A 15246-nucleotide genomic window follows, 5' to 3' on the forward strand; every position below is an offset into this window, starting at 1 on the left:
GTCAAAAGTCTGGGTGACCACTATATGACAGCAAATATAGTGGTGCCAATATAGGGGTCACCTGGACTTTTGCAGCTAGCCAAGATCTGGCAGCACTAATGATGAAAAATGTCTTGCTGGAGAGCAACAAGACCCGGAGATGTTTAATTTTTTGGAGTTGCTAGACATCTAGAACCAATGAAGATGAAAAATTAGCTTCCATAACTTCCAAATTTCTCACTCATTCTTACCATTCTCAGACTGCCACCAGGTCTGTTCACCATTCTGGCCACTAAGGTAGATGACATTCTCAATGCGGTGGCTCTCACGGACAGAGGGTGAGCGTGAGTCACAAGTGAAGCATTTCTCAGAGTCCTGACAAAAGAATCATGCTGGATTAAATATACAAAATCACTGCACCTACCCTCAATGACCTTCATGGTGAGTGTTGCCGGTACCTCTAGCCAAAAGAGAAATATATCATATTTAACCAGAGATACCATCTACGGCCTGCATAGAGTGGTCTACAGAGGCAACCTGATGCCTAGTGCCCAGGATGTAGCCCATAGATTCCAACCAAAACAAATGTATATATGTACTACAGTGGCTCTATCTAGTCATTCTCTGCTGCCCAAGCCAGCATTGAGAGGATTTCTTTGCTTCTGTGTTCAGCTGTCCTATGTGAAAAACTATCAGAACTCTATGAAGAGACATCTCAGCAGAGTCTGGATTAGCTGTACCCATATAACCTGTTGGGTACTAGAACGTATTGACCAAGAAAACTATAGAAGGTCTCTTAAGTGGACTGGGAGGACTTTAGTTTTGCTCTGTTCCTCTTCTCCAACTTTCCAATTCTTGTCTCCTGTCTTCAATCCTCCCTCTAACTTTGTGCCCCCAAACTTCTCCCCCTCCAATTTGATGCGCAGAACCACTTAGGATGATACTAGATAGATAGATGAGAGAGAGAGAGAGAGAGATGATAGATAGATGATAGATAGATAGATAGATAGATAGATAGATAGATAGATAGATAGATAGATAGATAGATAATGATGGTAGATAGAGATAATGATGTTAGATAGATAGAGATAATGATGATAGATAGAGAGATAGATAGAGATAATGATGATAGATAGATAATAATGATGATAGATAGATAGATAGATAGATAGATAGATAGATAGATAGATAGATAGATAGATAGATAGATAGATATTGCTTTCTATAGCTGGCCCAACACCATTTTTCTGTAGTCTTTGAGTACTACTTGTGTTATCACAAGTTCTCAGCTAGTGTTACCTGCAGGTGGCTGACAATGCAGTACTCCTGAGGCTCTTCTAGGCCACATGTTGATGTAGCGCTCAGGTTCTGGGCCCTCCCAATGAGCAGGTTTCCTGTGGCTGGGTAACAGCTTCCCTCCAAACAGCCATGGTATACGTCAGGCTCTTCTGTGCCCTGAACATCAGCTATCTGGCCTGGTCAAAGAACAAAGAAACAACAAATCAGCTCCACCCAGGCCATTTTAAGAACTGACAAAGTACTTTGGCATCAGGAAAAAAAATAAGATCCCTTCCCAAAAGAACAGTACATTACGTCACCTTCCCCACAAAGAAACCTATTCATGATTAGTAATAGTGCCAACTAGGTAGATGTCTCCAACCTGGTATATCCAAAAAGCATCTCAGAAAGCAGAGGTGAAAACAAGGTAGTTATTGTTCCTGAAAGAACATATAATGGCTAGGTTTGCATGTCACATAAACCCAGTTACTCACAAGAATTTTAACAGATTGCAAATACACTGTATTTGATTGTTCCTGCTTGGCTCTTCCTGCCAGAGACTAAGCCCTCACCCCAAAAAGGTCAACAAGCAGAAATCAAGAATAAGCCATGGTAAGGGTTCCCATATCCCAGCTATCCCATACCAGTAATCATAACCAAAATTTGAGCTTCAAGGCTTGTTTAGCAATTGATCTTGGTTAGACTGGCCAACTAGGAACAATTGCTCCAGAACACTTTTCATTCTGCCTTGCCATGAAATACAAATGTGCTGTTGTGAAATCCTAGAACTAAATGCCAGTTCAGCTCATGAGTTACCATTAGGATCCAGGGAAGAAAGCAGAGCATGAATTAAGTAGCCTACTGATTCTGGGACTGACTCACAGTAAAATGTTTTTTAGTTCTAGAGGGAATAAAATGAAAAATAAAATCTTATTTTGTATTCCCTTACCGAAGGAAAAGCTAATAACTGTGAATTTTCTCTCTATATACACTAATGATCTACTATGCACATATTGAAAATTAAAATAATAAAAAAAACCCACATTTGGGAATTTTAACTCCCCCAATATCTCATCTGCAAATGCTTGTTTTTGGCGACGGAGGGGGTCAAGCTACGTGGAGAATAATACTCATTCTCTGGGGGTACTTTCCACATATTATGTGTTCTTGCAATGAATTCTAATCTTCAACTCCCTTGAAATCTAATGTCCATCATGGAACTGCATGATTAGAATCCTAAGAACCACCAATTGGGAGTGAAGCAGGAGACAGAACACCTCTCTGAGGACCACGTGTACCTATTTCATCACCTTTCCATGTTGCCCGGTTTTGTGCCACCCATTGTGCCATCTGTCCTACCTATGATTAAAAAGTAGTACAAATGTTGGTGGTTGCCACTGTGAGAAAAATGAATCTTTGGGTGAAAAAGACAAGTTTTTAGAGGCCTCAGATGAATGGGATCGCCTTAATAAGATTGAAACATAAAGGAATGTGGAAGCATCCTTGAAGTTGATGTGAACCAGGCCAGTTGTAAACTCCTTATCACAAACATCCCCATAGCAACCTGGGCATCTGCCCTGAGGGAGGATGCCTTCTTCCTGGCATTTGGCACCTTGAACTAATTTGTTTCTTCTTCTCTGTGACACTGTTGTTTTACTAGCAGTTAACAGATAACAGAGGGGCAGAGAGTAACTTGAGAACTATTGCTTATTTAGGTCTGCCTGCATCATCATATGAATATGTATGCATATACGTTCTTTTTCCCTTCCCCTTCTTGTAGAACTGCATAAATATCAGAGCATCCATTTTGCCTGTAGGGGAGTGCCTCCCACTAACGTCTGGTGGGGTCCCCCTCCAGTACGTACTGTCTAATAAACACTGCAGTGAAGCCTTGATTATTCTGCATTTGTGTCCTGCGTTTTGATTCCACACCACTGTTATCTATATTATTGTTTATTTATGTAATTTTATTGTATTTTGTATGTATTGTATGTCTATTTTTTAGTTTTATTAATTATAGGTTTATGTATTTTTATTGTAGTGTTTTCTGGCCTTAATAAAGTCCATAATAAAGGTTATAATTTGAATAATCTCATCACAAATATGCCTTGGCAGTGTCTCTTTTCTCCCATGTCCTGGTGATGTTGCTTTCATCTCATCCCCAGCCCATGTGAGACAGTTTTTTGTCGTTCTTAGCTACAAGAGAGAGAGAGATATATACATACACACACACACACACACACAAATATATATATATATATATATATATATATATATATATATATATAAAAATCCCCTATGGGTGGTACGTGTCTTCCTCAATCTCGGGTCCTCTACCAGAGGCCTGGGAGTTTGAGGGTTTGCGCAGTATCTTAGCTGCTCCTAGCACTGCACTCTGTGCAGAAGCACAGAGAGCTCTGATGTTGTTCCTGGGATTTGTTGGAGCCACCCTCCCAGGTTAGGAATCACAGCCCTGAGTGCACCTACCACCACTTGGCCTTGACTTTCCACATCCACTTGATTTCCTCCTTCAGGCCCTGGTACTTCTCCAGCTTCTCATGCTCCTTCTTCCTGATCTTGCTGTCACTTGGCACTGCTACATCTATCACTATCGCTGTCTTCTGGTCTTTATCTACTACCACGATGTCTGGTTGATTGGCCAGTACCTGCCTGTCCGTCTGGATCTGGAAGTCCCACAGGATCTGAGCCCTGTTATTCTCCACAACCTTCTGTGGAATCTCCCATCTGGACTTGGGGAGGTCTAGCTCATATGCTGTGCAGATGTTCCTGTACACAATGGCAGCTACTTGGTTGTGCTGTTCAGTATATGCTGTTCCTGCCCGCATCTTACACCCTGCCACTATGTGTTGGACTGTCTCTGAGGCCTCTTTGCACAATCTGCACCTTGGGTCCTGTCTAGTGTGGTAGACTCCTGTTTCTATGGATCTGGTGCTTAGTGCCTGTTCTTGTGCTGCTATGATCAGTGCCTCAGTGCTGTCTTTTAGTCCAGCCCTTTCCAGCCACTGATAGGATTTCCCAATGTCAGCCACCTCAGCTATCTGTCGATGGTACATCCCATGCAGGGGCTTGTCTTGCCATGGTATTTCCTCCACTTGAACTTCCTCCTATGTCTGCTGCTGCCTGAGGCATTTGCTCAGCAGCTCATCTTTGGGTGCCATCTTACTGATGTACTCCTGGATACTACGGGTTTCATCCAGGACATTGGCTTTGACACTCATCAGACCCCACCCACCCTCTTTGCGGCTGGTGTACAGTCTCTGGGTGTTGGACTTGGGGTGGAAACCTCTGTACATTGTGAGGAGCTTCTGGGTCTTCACATCAGCAGCCCCCATGTCGTCCTTTGGCCAGCTCACTATGCCGGCAGGGTATCTGATGACTGGCAGGGCATACATGTTGATGGCATGGATCTTGTTCTTCCCATTGAGCTGGCTCTTCAGGACCTGTCTTATCCTTTAGTGGTACTTGGATGTTGCTGTCTTCCTTGCCTCCTCCTCATGGTTCCTGTGTGACTGTGGGACACCAAGGTATTTATAGCTGGTCTCTATGTCTGCTATGTGGCCCACTGGTAGTTCCACTCCATCAGTCTTAATTACCTTCCCTCTCTTTACTATCATCCTGCCACACTTCTCCAGTCCGAATGACATCCCAATGTCCTCGCTGTAGATCCGTGTCAGGTGGATCAGTGAGTCGATGTCTCGTTCACTCTTAGCATACAGCTTGATGTCATCCGTGTAGAGGAGGTGGCTGATGTGATTCCACTCTTGAACTTGTACCCGTATCCTTGTGATTATCTGGCTGAGGGGGTTTAAGCCTATGCAGAACAGCAGTGGGGACAGTGCATCACCTTGGTATATGCCGTACTTGATGGCCACTTGTGCGAGCTATCTTGAGTTGACTTCCAGTGTTGTCGTCCACAGTCCCATTGAGTTCTTGAGGAAGGTCCTTAGTGTCCTGTTGACTTTGTATAGTGCCAGGCATTCACAGATCCATGTGTGCGGCATTGAGTCATAGGCTTTCCTGTAGTCAATCCAGGCTGTGCTCAGATTGGTCTGCCTAGACTTTGAATCTTGGGCAACTGCTCTATCTATGAGTAACTGGTGTTTTGAGCCTCTGGTGTTGTTCCCAATGCCCTTCTGAGCTGTGCTCATGTACTGGCCCATATGGTCTTGTAGCTTGGCAGCTATGATGCCTGATAGAACTTTCCATGTTGTGGGGAGGTAGGTTACTGGCCAGTAGTTGGATGGTGCTGTTCCTTTGTGAGGGTCTTTCATGATCAGCACTGTCCTTCCTTGTGTTAGCCAGTCTGGGTGGGAGCCTGCTGCTAGCAGTTGGTTCATCTGTGCTGCTAGGCATTCATGCACTGCTGTTAGTTTCTTTAGCCAGTAGGTGTGGATCATGTCCGGGCCAGGTGCTGTCCAGCTTTTCATGTTCTTGACCTGCTGTTGGATGTCTGCTACTGTGATGGTGACTGGTTCCTGTTCTGGGAGATTGCTGTGGTCTGCTTTCAGGTCCTGCAGTCACTTTGCACTGGTGTTATGCATCTTCTCTTTCTCCCATATGTTCTTCCAGTACTGTTCAGTTTCCGCTGCTGGTGGCTCAGCTGTTACTCTGTGGTTGCACTGCAGTTGGGAGTACACTTTGGATGGTTCTTTGGAGAACAGGCCATTTATCTTCTTAGCCTCTGCTTCTCTAGTGTATCTCCTTAGCCTGGCAGCCAGTGCTGTGAGCCTTTGTTTAGCAGTCTCTAGGGCTTCAGATGGAGTCAGGCCCATATATTTTTTCAGTAGCTGAGTAGTATCCTTAATCTCCACACGCTTCTGTAGTTCCATCAGCTGACTGACTTCTCTCCGAGTTGCCTTGATCTTAGCCTCCAATCTAATTTTCCAGGGTGGGTATGTACTGCTGTTCTTCTTGATTGTGTAGCCAAGCATTTCCAGGATTACAGCGGCTGTAGCATATACCAATTCATTGGTTTCAGTTATGGTGGTAGTAGGGATTGTCTGGAGGGCTCTGTTGGCATCTTCTAGCATACTATCTGATGGTACTTCTCCATTGAGCCTTGGTAATCGGACTCGAGGGTTGACTGTAGCTAGTTTATCCATGATCTTATGCCTCATATCAGCTGCTGTGCTCTGTAATGGAAGGGGTGGCAGTGACATTCCAGCTTCAGGTGTTGGCTACACATCTGCTTGTTCTTCCAGGTTTGCTTGAGTCCGGGTTGTAATGTGGAGTTGGTCTATCTCAAGTTGTGAGAGCAGCTTCCTCTTCACTATGTTGAAGTGTATCAACTGCTCTATGAAGATGGTAAAATGTTAATAGTATCAGAGAAAAAGCAAAGCTATTTGCTTTAGTCCTCTCCAACAAGAGGATATATGTTCCACCAAGCAATTGTGAAAGCCAGGAGGAAAGGATAGGATAGAAGTCTGAGACAAGATGATGCTTATATCAAACATCATCTTCGAATATCTATTTATTTTGGATGAGTTTAAATCTGCAGGATCAGATGAATTACATCCTAGGATATTGAATGAACTACATCTGTGAGAACTGGTAAATGGTCACATGATTCAGAAAGGGCTGATTTGTCCCTACTTCAAAAAGCAGGAAAAAGAGATAAGAGAGAAAACAGGAATCCATGGAACTGTAGACCAGACAACCCAGGAGAATTCTAGAGCAGATCATAAAGTGACTGATTTTTAAGCACTTTGAAAATAATGTGGTAATTACCAGAAATCAGCACAGACTTCTCAGGAAGCCTTGCCATACTAAAATTGTCTATTTTTTTTTATCAGGTAGTTCCAATTTATAAAATATGGGAATGGTGTCTGCATAAGTTATCTTGATTTGAGCAAAGCATTTTGTAAAGCATGGTCAGCCAGATTAGCTAGCTAATTAAGAATGAGCTGAAGGGCCTGAAAATCAGGTGGACAGAGAGCTCGCTTGAACATCATATTCAAGGAGCGCTCATTAGTGCTCTATCAACAGTGAAGTATCAACGGAGTGCCCAAAGGTTCCCATACTTTCCCATACTTTTATTAATGGCTGGAATGAGGACATGTAGGAAATGATTATTAAATTTTAGATGATGCAACATTGGATGGGCTAGCAAACACTCTGGAAGCCAGAATAAAATTCGGACCGATTCTGATGGGTTAGAGAAAATTGCTGAAAATATAATGAATGTAACAGAGGCAAATGCAAAGTTCCTCCTTTACATAATAGAAATCAAAGGCACAGGTATAGAATGGTGGATATTTCACTTGGCAAGAGTACTTGAGAAACAATACAATTGGAACAGTAGTTGATTACCAACTGAATATGAGTAATGGGCCTGTGAAGAAGTCAAACGAAATCTTAGGCTGCATCAATAGAAATATCGTTTCCATAGGAAGCAATCATTCTGCTTTATTTTGAATTAATCAGATCCCATGTCAAGTGCTACACCCAGTTTTAGGCACTACACTTTGAGATGGATTCAGTGAGGATGACTAGAAGTTAAGTCTATGAAAATGAGAAAGTGAAGAAAAGTTCTAGTAGTGTTGTTGTTTAGTCGTTAAGTCGTGTCCGACTCTTCGTGACCCCATGAACCTAGTAGTAGCTAGGTTCTAGTAGTAGCTGTCAGCTTATCCCCCAAATGTTCACATGTCAGGATCAATGCAAATAATAAGATACCTGTGAATACAGAGCCTTTTGTATTTTCACGTATCTGTAACAATGAAAATATGAATGCTGTTCTCTAATCATAAACACAGGCTGTGGTGGAGCCTCTTCTTTACTCAGTCCCCTGAAGGACCCCTTGCAAACTGAGAAAGAAGAATTTCTTCTCCTCTTGTGACTTCTGCAGCTTCCTGGGAGGACCTAAATCAGTGTTGTCCAAACTTGGCCACTTTAAGATGAGTGGACTTCAACTCCCAGAATTCCCCAGCTAGCATGGCTGGCTGGGGAATTCTGGGAGTTGAAGTCCACTCATCTTAAAGTGGCCAAGTTTGGACAACACTGGCCTAAATAATGGTCTGTCACATGTTCAAGACTGTAACCCGCCGGCACAAAGGATATCTGTCCTGGCAGAGAAGGACCCACCCTGCCTCTGATCCTGTCAATCCTCAGTCAGAAGGAGGAAGCCTGAGGGGGCCAATACGATATCACTGAGCACAGTAGGGGTTTGGCAAGACATTAAAGAATAAGCTATCCATTTCCAATTCAGGCAGAGAGGCTAGGGAGACCTCCAGTATTAATTCCTATCGTAAAGGTGGGATGAATCCATTCAGAGCCACGTTGTCATTGCTGCTTGAATTTTCACGTAGGAATTTAGTACGAGGAAAGTAGGTCACAGGGCTGCTGGAGCTGTGGAAGGCCATGTTACCCATTCACGTGTCCTCATTCCACCAGCTGTTTGGAGCTTGCCGTTCCGTCTCCCACTCAGCCTCATAATTCAACCTGTTCCCTGACTGCTGCTTTTTTATTAATAGCTAACCTTCCACCTCCAAATCTTGCCAATCATTAACCCACACAATGTGGCTGCCCAGTCAGAGACAAGCCCCACACATTCCAGAGGGCCACACCTGGGCATACAGGGGAATTCATTTCTGAAAAAGGAGGAGGTCAAACTGCTTGGAAGTCACACCTGCTATGGAATGTCTTTCCATGGGTCTTAAATAGGGGCAAAGTTTCTTTATATCCAGCCAAACTTTTTCTTGAGGAGGATGGGGGAATGTCATCAAAGAGAAAGTGTAGTGTAATGTTAAGGTGTTGTGCTAGGACTAGGAAGATCCAATTTAAGTCTGTGCTCAGCTATGGAAGTTTGTAAGATTCCTTTGCCTGAGTCACTATTTCTCAGTTCAACCTACTTCACTGAATTATTGTTGTGTGGGTAAAATGGAGGATGGGGTACTATTGAAGATGCGTTGAACTTCTGGAGGATAAAAATCCAACTAACAATAATTTCTATCAGTGTCAATTTCAGAAGGGCAATAAAAAACACTGTCATTCTAGCTATATTGGACTGCCTGCAATTATTCAAAGGGGACAATTTCTACATGTTCAATTGCTCCCTTGTTTTTTAAGTTTTACTGTTGATAGCAATTTGTGGTATTTATCTGTGGGAAAGACGGCTGCTGTGACAGAATGCCCCCATCATACTTTCTCAGAAAAGCACCAGAATATGAGATGTGGGAATCATTAAATGATCAAGGAAGGTTGTACATGGATATATGTTTGAGAACTACCAGCAGAGTTCTCAGGATCCTGCCTTGAAACTTAGGAAACAATTATTTTCTTAAGAGAAGGTGGTTCTAACAATATGCAGAGTACATCTGACACACAGCAAGGATGATGGATAGAGTTTTTAGGTAGACCGGGGCCCAACATCCTCTTGGTTTTAGGAATTAGGCATTGACCTGCAGGAATCTATTGTTGGCAGTTTTTGGGCAGCTGTAGATAGATATGGAACAGAGCCAATTGCTTTCAGAGTGGGTGCAGATTCAGCCTGACTATACTCCTACCAGTCCTTGCTGTGTCTTAGTTGGACTGGTAATGGGCCTCCAGGGCATGACTTATGCACAGGATGCATCAAGGCATGTCATTACATGCATGCCCTTACTGAATGTGTTGGAAACTAGCAGAGATAATATATGAGTCACCATCATCAGACTGAAGACACTTTGTCCTACGGGCGACATAGAAACCTTGGCAAGCTACTCTACGGAGCAAGACGTTGCCATCCCTGGGAAGCATAATCAAGACTATCTTCTTATACAGGTCTTTTCTACCCTTCCTGCTTCCCAGGTCTTGGGGTTTTGTTTCACTGTGATTTCTAGAGAAGGAGATACAAGGTAAAATCCTCTTCTTATGCTACCTTTATCTCTGTGGCCTGTGTGTGTGTGTGTGTGTTTACAACTGCACAAACATGCATACATGTTTTTACATATACTACAACTATTATAAAGTTGGGATTTTGTTTCTGTTTTTTTGCCTTTGAGTCAGTCTTGATTCCTGGCAACTGCCTGGACAAGTCCCTGCAGTTTTCTTGGCAAGATTTTGGAAGTGCTTTGCCCTTGCCTCCTTAAGTCCCCCAGCTGGCTTTGTGCCTAAGGCAGGACTAGAACTCATGGTCTCCCAATTTCTAGCCTGGTTCCTTAACCCCGGCACCAAATTGGCTCTCATTATAGAGTATACATGGTACAAAACCATGCAAGTAATCTTTGAATCTTAATGATCAGATACATGCATTTGAAGATGATTCACACAAAGCTTTGTATCTGCCCAAAGTTTTTACTCTTCTTAGATCTCGATGCACATGATTTTCCATCATAAGCAAAATCTGAAATTCAGCACGACACTAACAGGAGCTGAGCCGCAATCAGCTAAATCGCTTTTTCATATCTATTTTGACTGATAGGGCCTCTCTCAGATTTTTAGGTAAATTGGTTAGACTGGATTTAGAGTCTTCTGCATGAAACCAAATATTTTAAAAAATAATCAAGGGTCCATTCTTGAGCGAACTGGACATTATAGTGTGCACTGTTCCAATTTACAGCAATAATTCTGAGTATACATATTACTGAAATATTCACTGCATTCCCTAGAGTTTACTTTCCTTCAGTTTACTTTTCCAGACCCTCAGTAATTGTCAGATTCCAAACCGACCAGTAATTCAGTAATCCCGCAAAAAGGAAGAATGGACAATTCCAGCTTCCCCAACCCATTTCTGGTACAGCACCTGCCCCAAATGATTCCTTTTAGGTGAGCAACAGATGTGCCCCAGAGCTAGGTGAAATCTGGTAAGCTTGCCCAATCACAAGCTTAATGTGTGGCCAACTAATTGCATCCACCCACAGAATAACAGGCAAGCAGATGTCAAGGCTGCTCATTCACAAAATACATGCCTACAGGATTTGGCCCAGATCTCCAGCAACAGGTCCTGTGTCAACACTTACCCCAGAGAATCAGGTAGAACAGCAGTACCATTGGCACGACAGAGAATGTCAACATTTCAACCTGCAGGTAAAAAGAAAGCAGGAAATTAAACCCCTGACTTTTCCTGTCTGCCGTATCTAAGAAAGATGTAGGGACAGGGGTTTATATATTGGTGGGAAGAACTGGAACTAAGTTTGTGAAGGGCCAAAGACATGTAAACCTTCTGGAAATTTAGAATACCTGGGTGGAATGCTCCCCTCCCTGGCAAAAGTTATAGAGAAGACTGGCACATGTATAATATTTATTTTGTTGCGAAATAAAACTTATTTACAACTTTAACTGCATAAAATACATCATTTATACTTTATAAATGCATATTACAATTTACTATAGGGCATGTTTATTAAACTGACAAAGCAATTCCATGTGTGCTTACTCGAGATATCCAGTCCGTTCAGTGTATTTACAAGTTACATGCACCTTGGATTGCAAGCTATGCTGTTGTACTATAACATCCAAATGGAGGGAAAGGCGCAAATTTCCCATTTTGTTACTTAGTTTTGGACATCTTCTTCTTAGGTTTTGCCATTTGGGGAAATAGGAGGAAATAAAACATGAGAATAGAAATACTAGAATTCAGTTTTGCAAAGCAAAACTCAGTTTTGGTCTACAGTTTGCAGTGTCCTCAGCCAGGGTTTAGCTAGTTCTAAAAAAATCCTCTGAAGAGGAAAAAATGGAGATAACTAAAAAAAAAATTTTTTCTAGGATTTTTCTAAAATTCCCCTTCCCTCATCTTTCACATTTGGAAGGGGGGGAGTTCAACCCTGAGCTACCTATACTCTGTATTATTTGAGTGGGGAGGGGGGTTGTAGCTCATACAGGCAGCACAAGATGGGAAAAGCTCAGGGAGAATTTTCAGGGCACCTATGAGGCTACGTGGTTTTTTTCCTCATTCAGAAAAATTGAAATCTGCATCTATTCAGACTGAACTGAAGTTGAAATTGAAGTGACTTTACTTCAGTTGCTGATCAGCCTCATCTCTTTAGAGAGGCGTGCCTATAAATGAGTATATATGTCTACCTGCGTGTGTTTTCAGGGAGAAAAATGAGCATGAATTTTATGTGCCAAAGGTAGAAGCTGAGAAGAGATAGTGGGTCGAAGGAGAAGGGTCCAAATGAAGGATGGAGGTAAGAACAGACATGAAAGGAAAGGAAAGGAAAGGAAAGGAAAGGAAAGGAAAGGAAAGGAAAGGAAAGGAAAGGAAAGGAAAGGAAAGGAAAAGGAAAAGGAAAAGGAAAAGGAAAAGGAAAAGGAAAAGGAAAAGGAAAAGGCGAGAGAAGAACACAATGCAAGAACTGAGTTAGTACATGGGTGGAAAGATATCAGTGGTCCTTCCTTCTGTGTGACCCAGAGATCCCAGCCTCCATTTCTCACACAAACACCATAGGAATCTCCCTGAAACAATGACATTAGAAAAATCCTGCTCGAGATAATATGCAATTCCCATCAGATACACACACTTTTCACAAATAAACACCCCAAAAAACTCCCGTGCTCTTCAGCATTAAAATGTCATTCCTTCTGGCCTTGGTGTAAACTGACCAGGAGGAAAACCACTGTGGGGTGGACTGAGCCCACCGCAATGTCCCAGCCAGAGAAGGGTGACCCTTCTGCTACGTTGGCTGTCTTCTCCTCCAGGATATTCTCATACTCACTTCGTGAAGGCCACCATGGCCCTCTCACCTGTCGTTTCACCCGCTCCTCCGGATGGAGGGGCGCCAGTTTATAGAGGAGAGCAGGAGCAATTCTTCCCTTTCTTTCACCAGTAAGGAACTTTCCACTTGTCCAGACGAAATGTCCTAATTCCCCATTGTCCAGGCAGCGTGAGAACTCTGCTGGGCAAACTTAACTGCCTATGGGTAAAAATAATCCAGCCCTTCCCACCCACCGCTCTCCATGCAGGCAAGCTGAGCTGGAGGCTGAGTTATATTCAAATGGAGCTGGGCCTTTGAAAGGGACTAACGGTCTCTAAGCTACGGGAATGTCACAGCCTATTCTTTCTGCTCCACAGCGCACAAAGTCTGTCTGCTCCGCTCCAGGCACAGGCCCAGAGCCGGCTCTCTGAAAGGAGTGAAAGAGTGGAGAATTCTCCCGTAGGTGAGATGAGAGAAAGACAGGCCCCTTGCTTCACTCCTAGACAAGCCTTGCCAGGCTTCGGATGCTTGAAATAAATGCCAGGAAGCCCAGGAGAAATGCTCGGTCGCAGCCTATAATCTGACCAGTTTGGTGATCCATGACATCCTGGAAGAAGGATTCATGCTCGCTGTCCTGCAAAGTTACCAGAGATCTCTTAAGCTTCTGGAATACGTAGGGAGTCCAAGCTCCGAACTGTTTAGAGAGCAGCTCGCTGTTGGGTAATTACATGCTAAGCAAGGTCAGCACCTCGGTCTTGTGTTTTAGACAAGAAGTCACGGTCTGAAGGCCAAGGGATCTTTTCTCTGAGGCCGTGAAACGCAGAGCACCGCCTGCCTTTGGGACCTGTGGGGACAAAGGAATCGGTTGTGCTTACACCCTGCCCAGCCTCAGCCAGTTCCCTGGGAGCCTGGCAGAGCTAGGCAGGAATGTGCTTGTTGTGTCTTGCACCAAGCTTTCTCATAAAGGTACCAAGAATAGCTTATTCTCTCCTCCCCTTCTCAGCATTGTTCACTCCCCAGCCGCTCTTTGGTTTTGGTGAGATGCTTTTTTTACAGACAGGAGACAGGGTGGGAAAAAGTGAGTGTTTCCCCCCAGGGGCTCCATCAGGGGCTTATCCAGGCAGAAAGCTGTTCTTAGAACTACCGTAGCTGTGATCCTCTCCTTTTTGCTCGGCAGAGAGGATGGGCAACAGAAGGCGTTTGCAACCAGTAACCCGCACAGACAAGAAACCAACACTAGGTGCCCACTGACAGACCTTCTGAAGATACAGGAGAGGTTTTGGCCACAAAATGAAATTGCTAGGAAGATAGGCAGAATAGAACATGCCTTACTAGCTTGCAAAGATACACCTAGGGTTACAAACTTTTTCATGTTTCCTTCTTGCAGGGGTGTTGGGCTTCAGTAAATGAATAAGTAGACATTCAATTGCTGATTTTGTTTTTGTTTTTTTAAAATCTTCAGCGATGAGATGTGATGCTGAAATTCTTTCCATTCAACATGGGGACAAAGAAGCAGGAAAAGATGGCAAGAATGGATAAAGAACATTTAATACTTTGGATTTTTCTATGGATATCATCTGCCAAGGTGTGCGTAACAGTCTCACTTTCCCTTTAAAGCTGTTTAGAGTTTTATCAGTCTGCTCACTGACTCATTTGGGGGTGTATCAATATTATTAGTGTATTTCCCAATGAATTAGAGCTCTGAAATGTAGTATACTGGCATCCCAGATTTTCTGACTAACAGTTGGGAAACAGAAGATTCAAAATATAAAGCCAAAGGATTAACTTATTCCCACAGTAGCTAATCAATTGCAAGTTAGTAAAAGAGAAACCTGGAGGGAAATGTATTCATTTCTGCCTCAAAGTGGGAGATCTAAAAATATAAATTACTTACTTCTCAGAACACTGAAGAGCAAAATATACACAACATAAGACATTGTATAACTGAAGTATTAAGCATCCTGGTGCTTTTTATATATTTTGAAGTTTGACTCCCATTAAATCCCAGATAGCGTAGCCAAAAGTTGGGAATTCTGGCTGGTCCCAGACTGCCATTTCTGTAGTAGGAAAATCTAAAAGAGGGTAGTCAATAGTTCAGTCTCAAGAAAGAGAGAAACAAAGAATGTATCCCCAAATGATTACAAGAAAACATTAATATAGAGAATACTGTGGACAGCCAAGACAACCAACTGAAGGATCATTGAACAAATCAACCCAGAGTTCTCACTCAAGGCACAAATGACCAGGCTCAAATGATCCTACTTCGGACATGTTAGGCGAAGACCCAGCTCTCTGGAAAAGGCTCTAATGCTGGGAATAATGGAAGGAAAGAGAGGACAGCCAGTAGCAAGGTGGATGG

General features: G+C 43.1%; 1 protein-coding gene across 4 annotated transcripts in view; it reads right to left on the minus strand.

Annotated features, from left to right (window-relative positions):
• Positions 1–15246, minus strand: part of LOC103063208 (laminin subunit beta-1-like) — a 77980-nt gene that overhangs the window by 59745 nt on the left and 2989 nt on the right. For 3 of the 4 annotated variants that reach the window (XR_015795020.1, XM_088134487.1, XM_088134486.1), the window contains exons 2-4: positions 11214–11274; positions 1279–1454; positions 231–354 (exon numbers count right to left, since the gene is read on the minus strand). Coding sequence is in view for 3 of the 4 variants with exons in the window: in XM_088134487.1 (XP_087990613.1) it covers positions 231–354; positions 1279–1454; positions 11214–11274 (361 nt within the window). In the remaining variant the exon portion in view is untranslated. Of the gene's footprint in view, positions 1–230; positions 355–1278; positions 1455–11213; positions 11275–13635; positions 13717–15246 lie in introns of those variants that run through there. The other variant, XM_088134488.1, reaches the window with a different exon arrangement.

Source organism: Python bivittatus, unplaced genomic scaffold (assembly GCF_059951505.1).
Source record: "Python bivittatus isolate LINGU-HERP-01145 unplaced genomic scaffold, Pbiv_v1 ctg000080_np1212, whole genome shotgun sequence".
NCBI lineage: Eukaryota > Metazoa > Chordata > Lepidosauria > Squamata > Pythonidae > Python > Python bivittatus.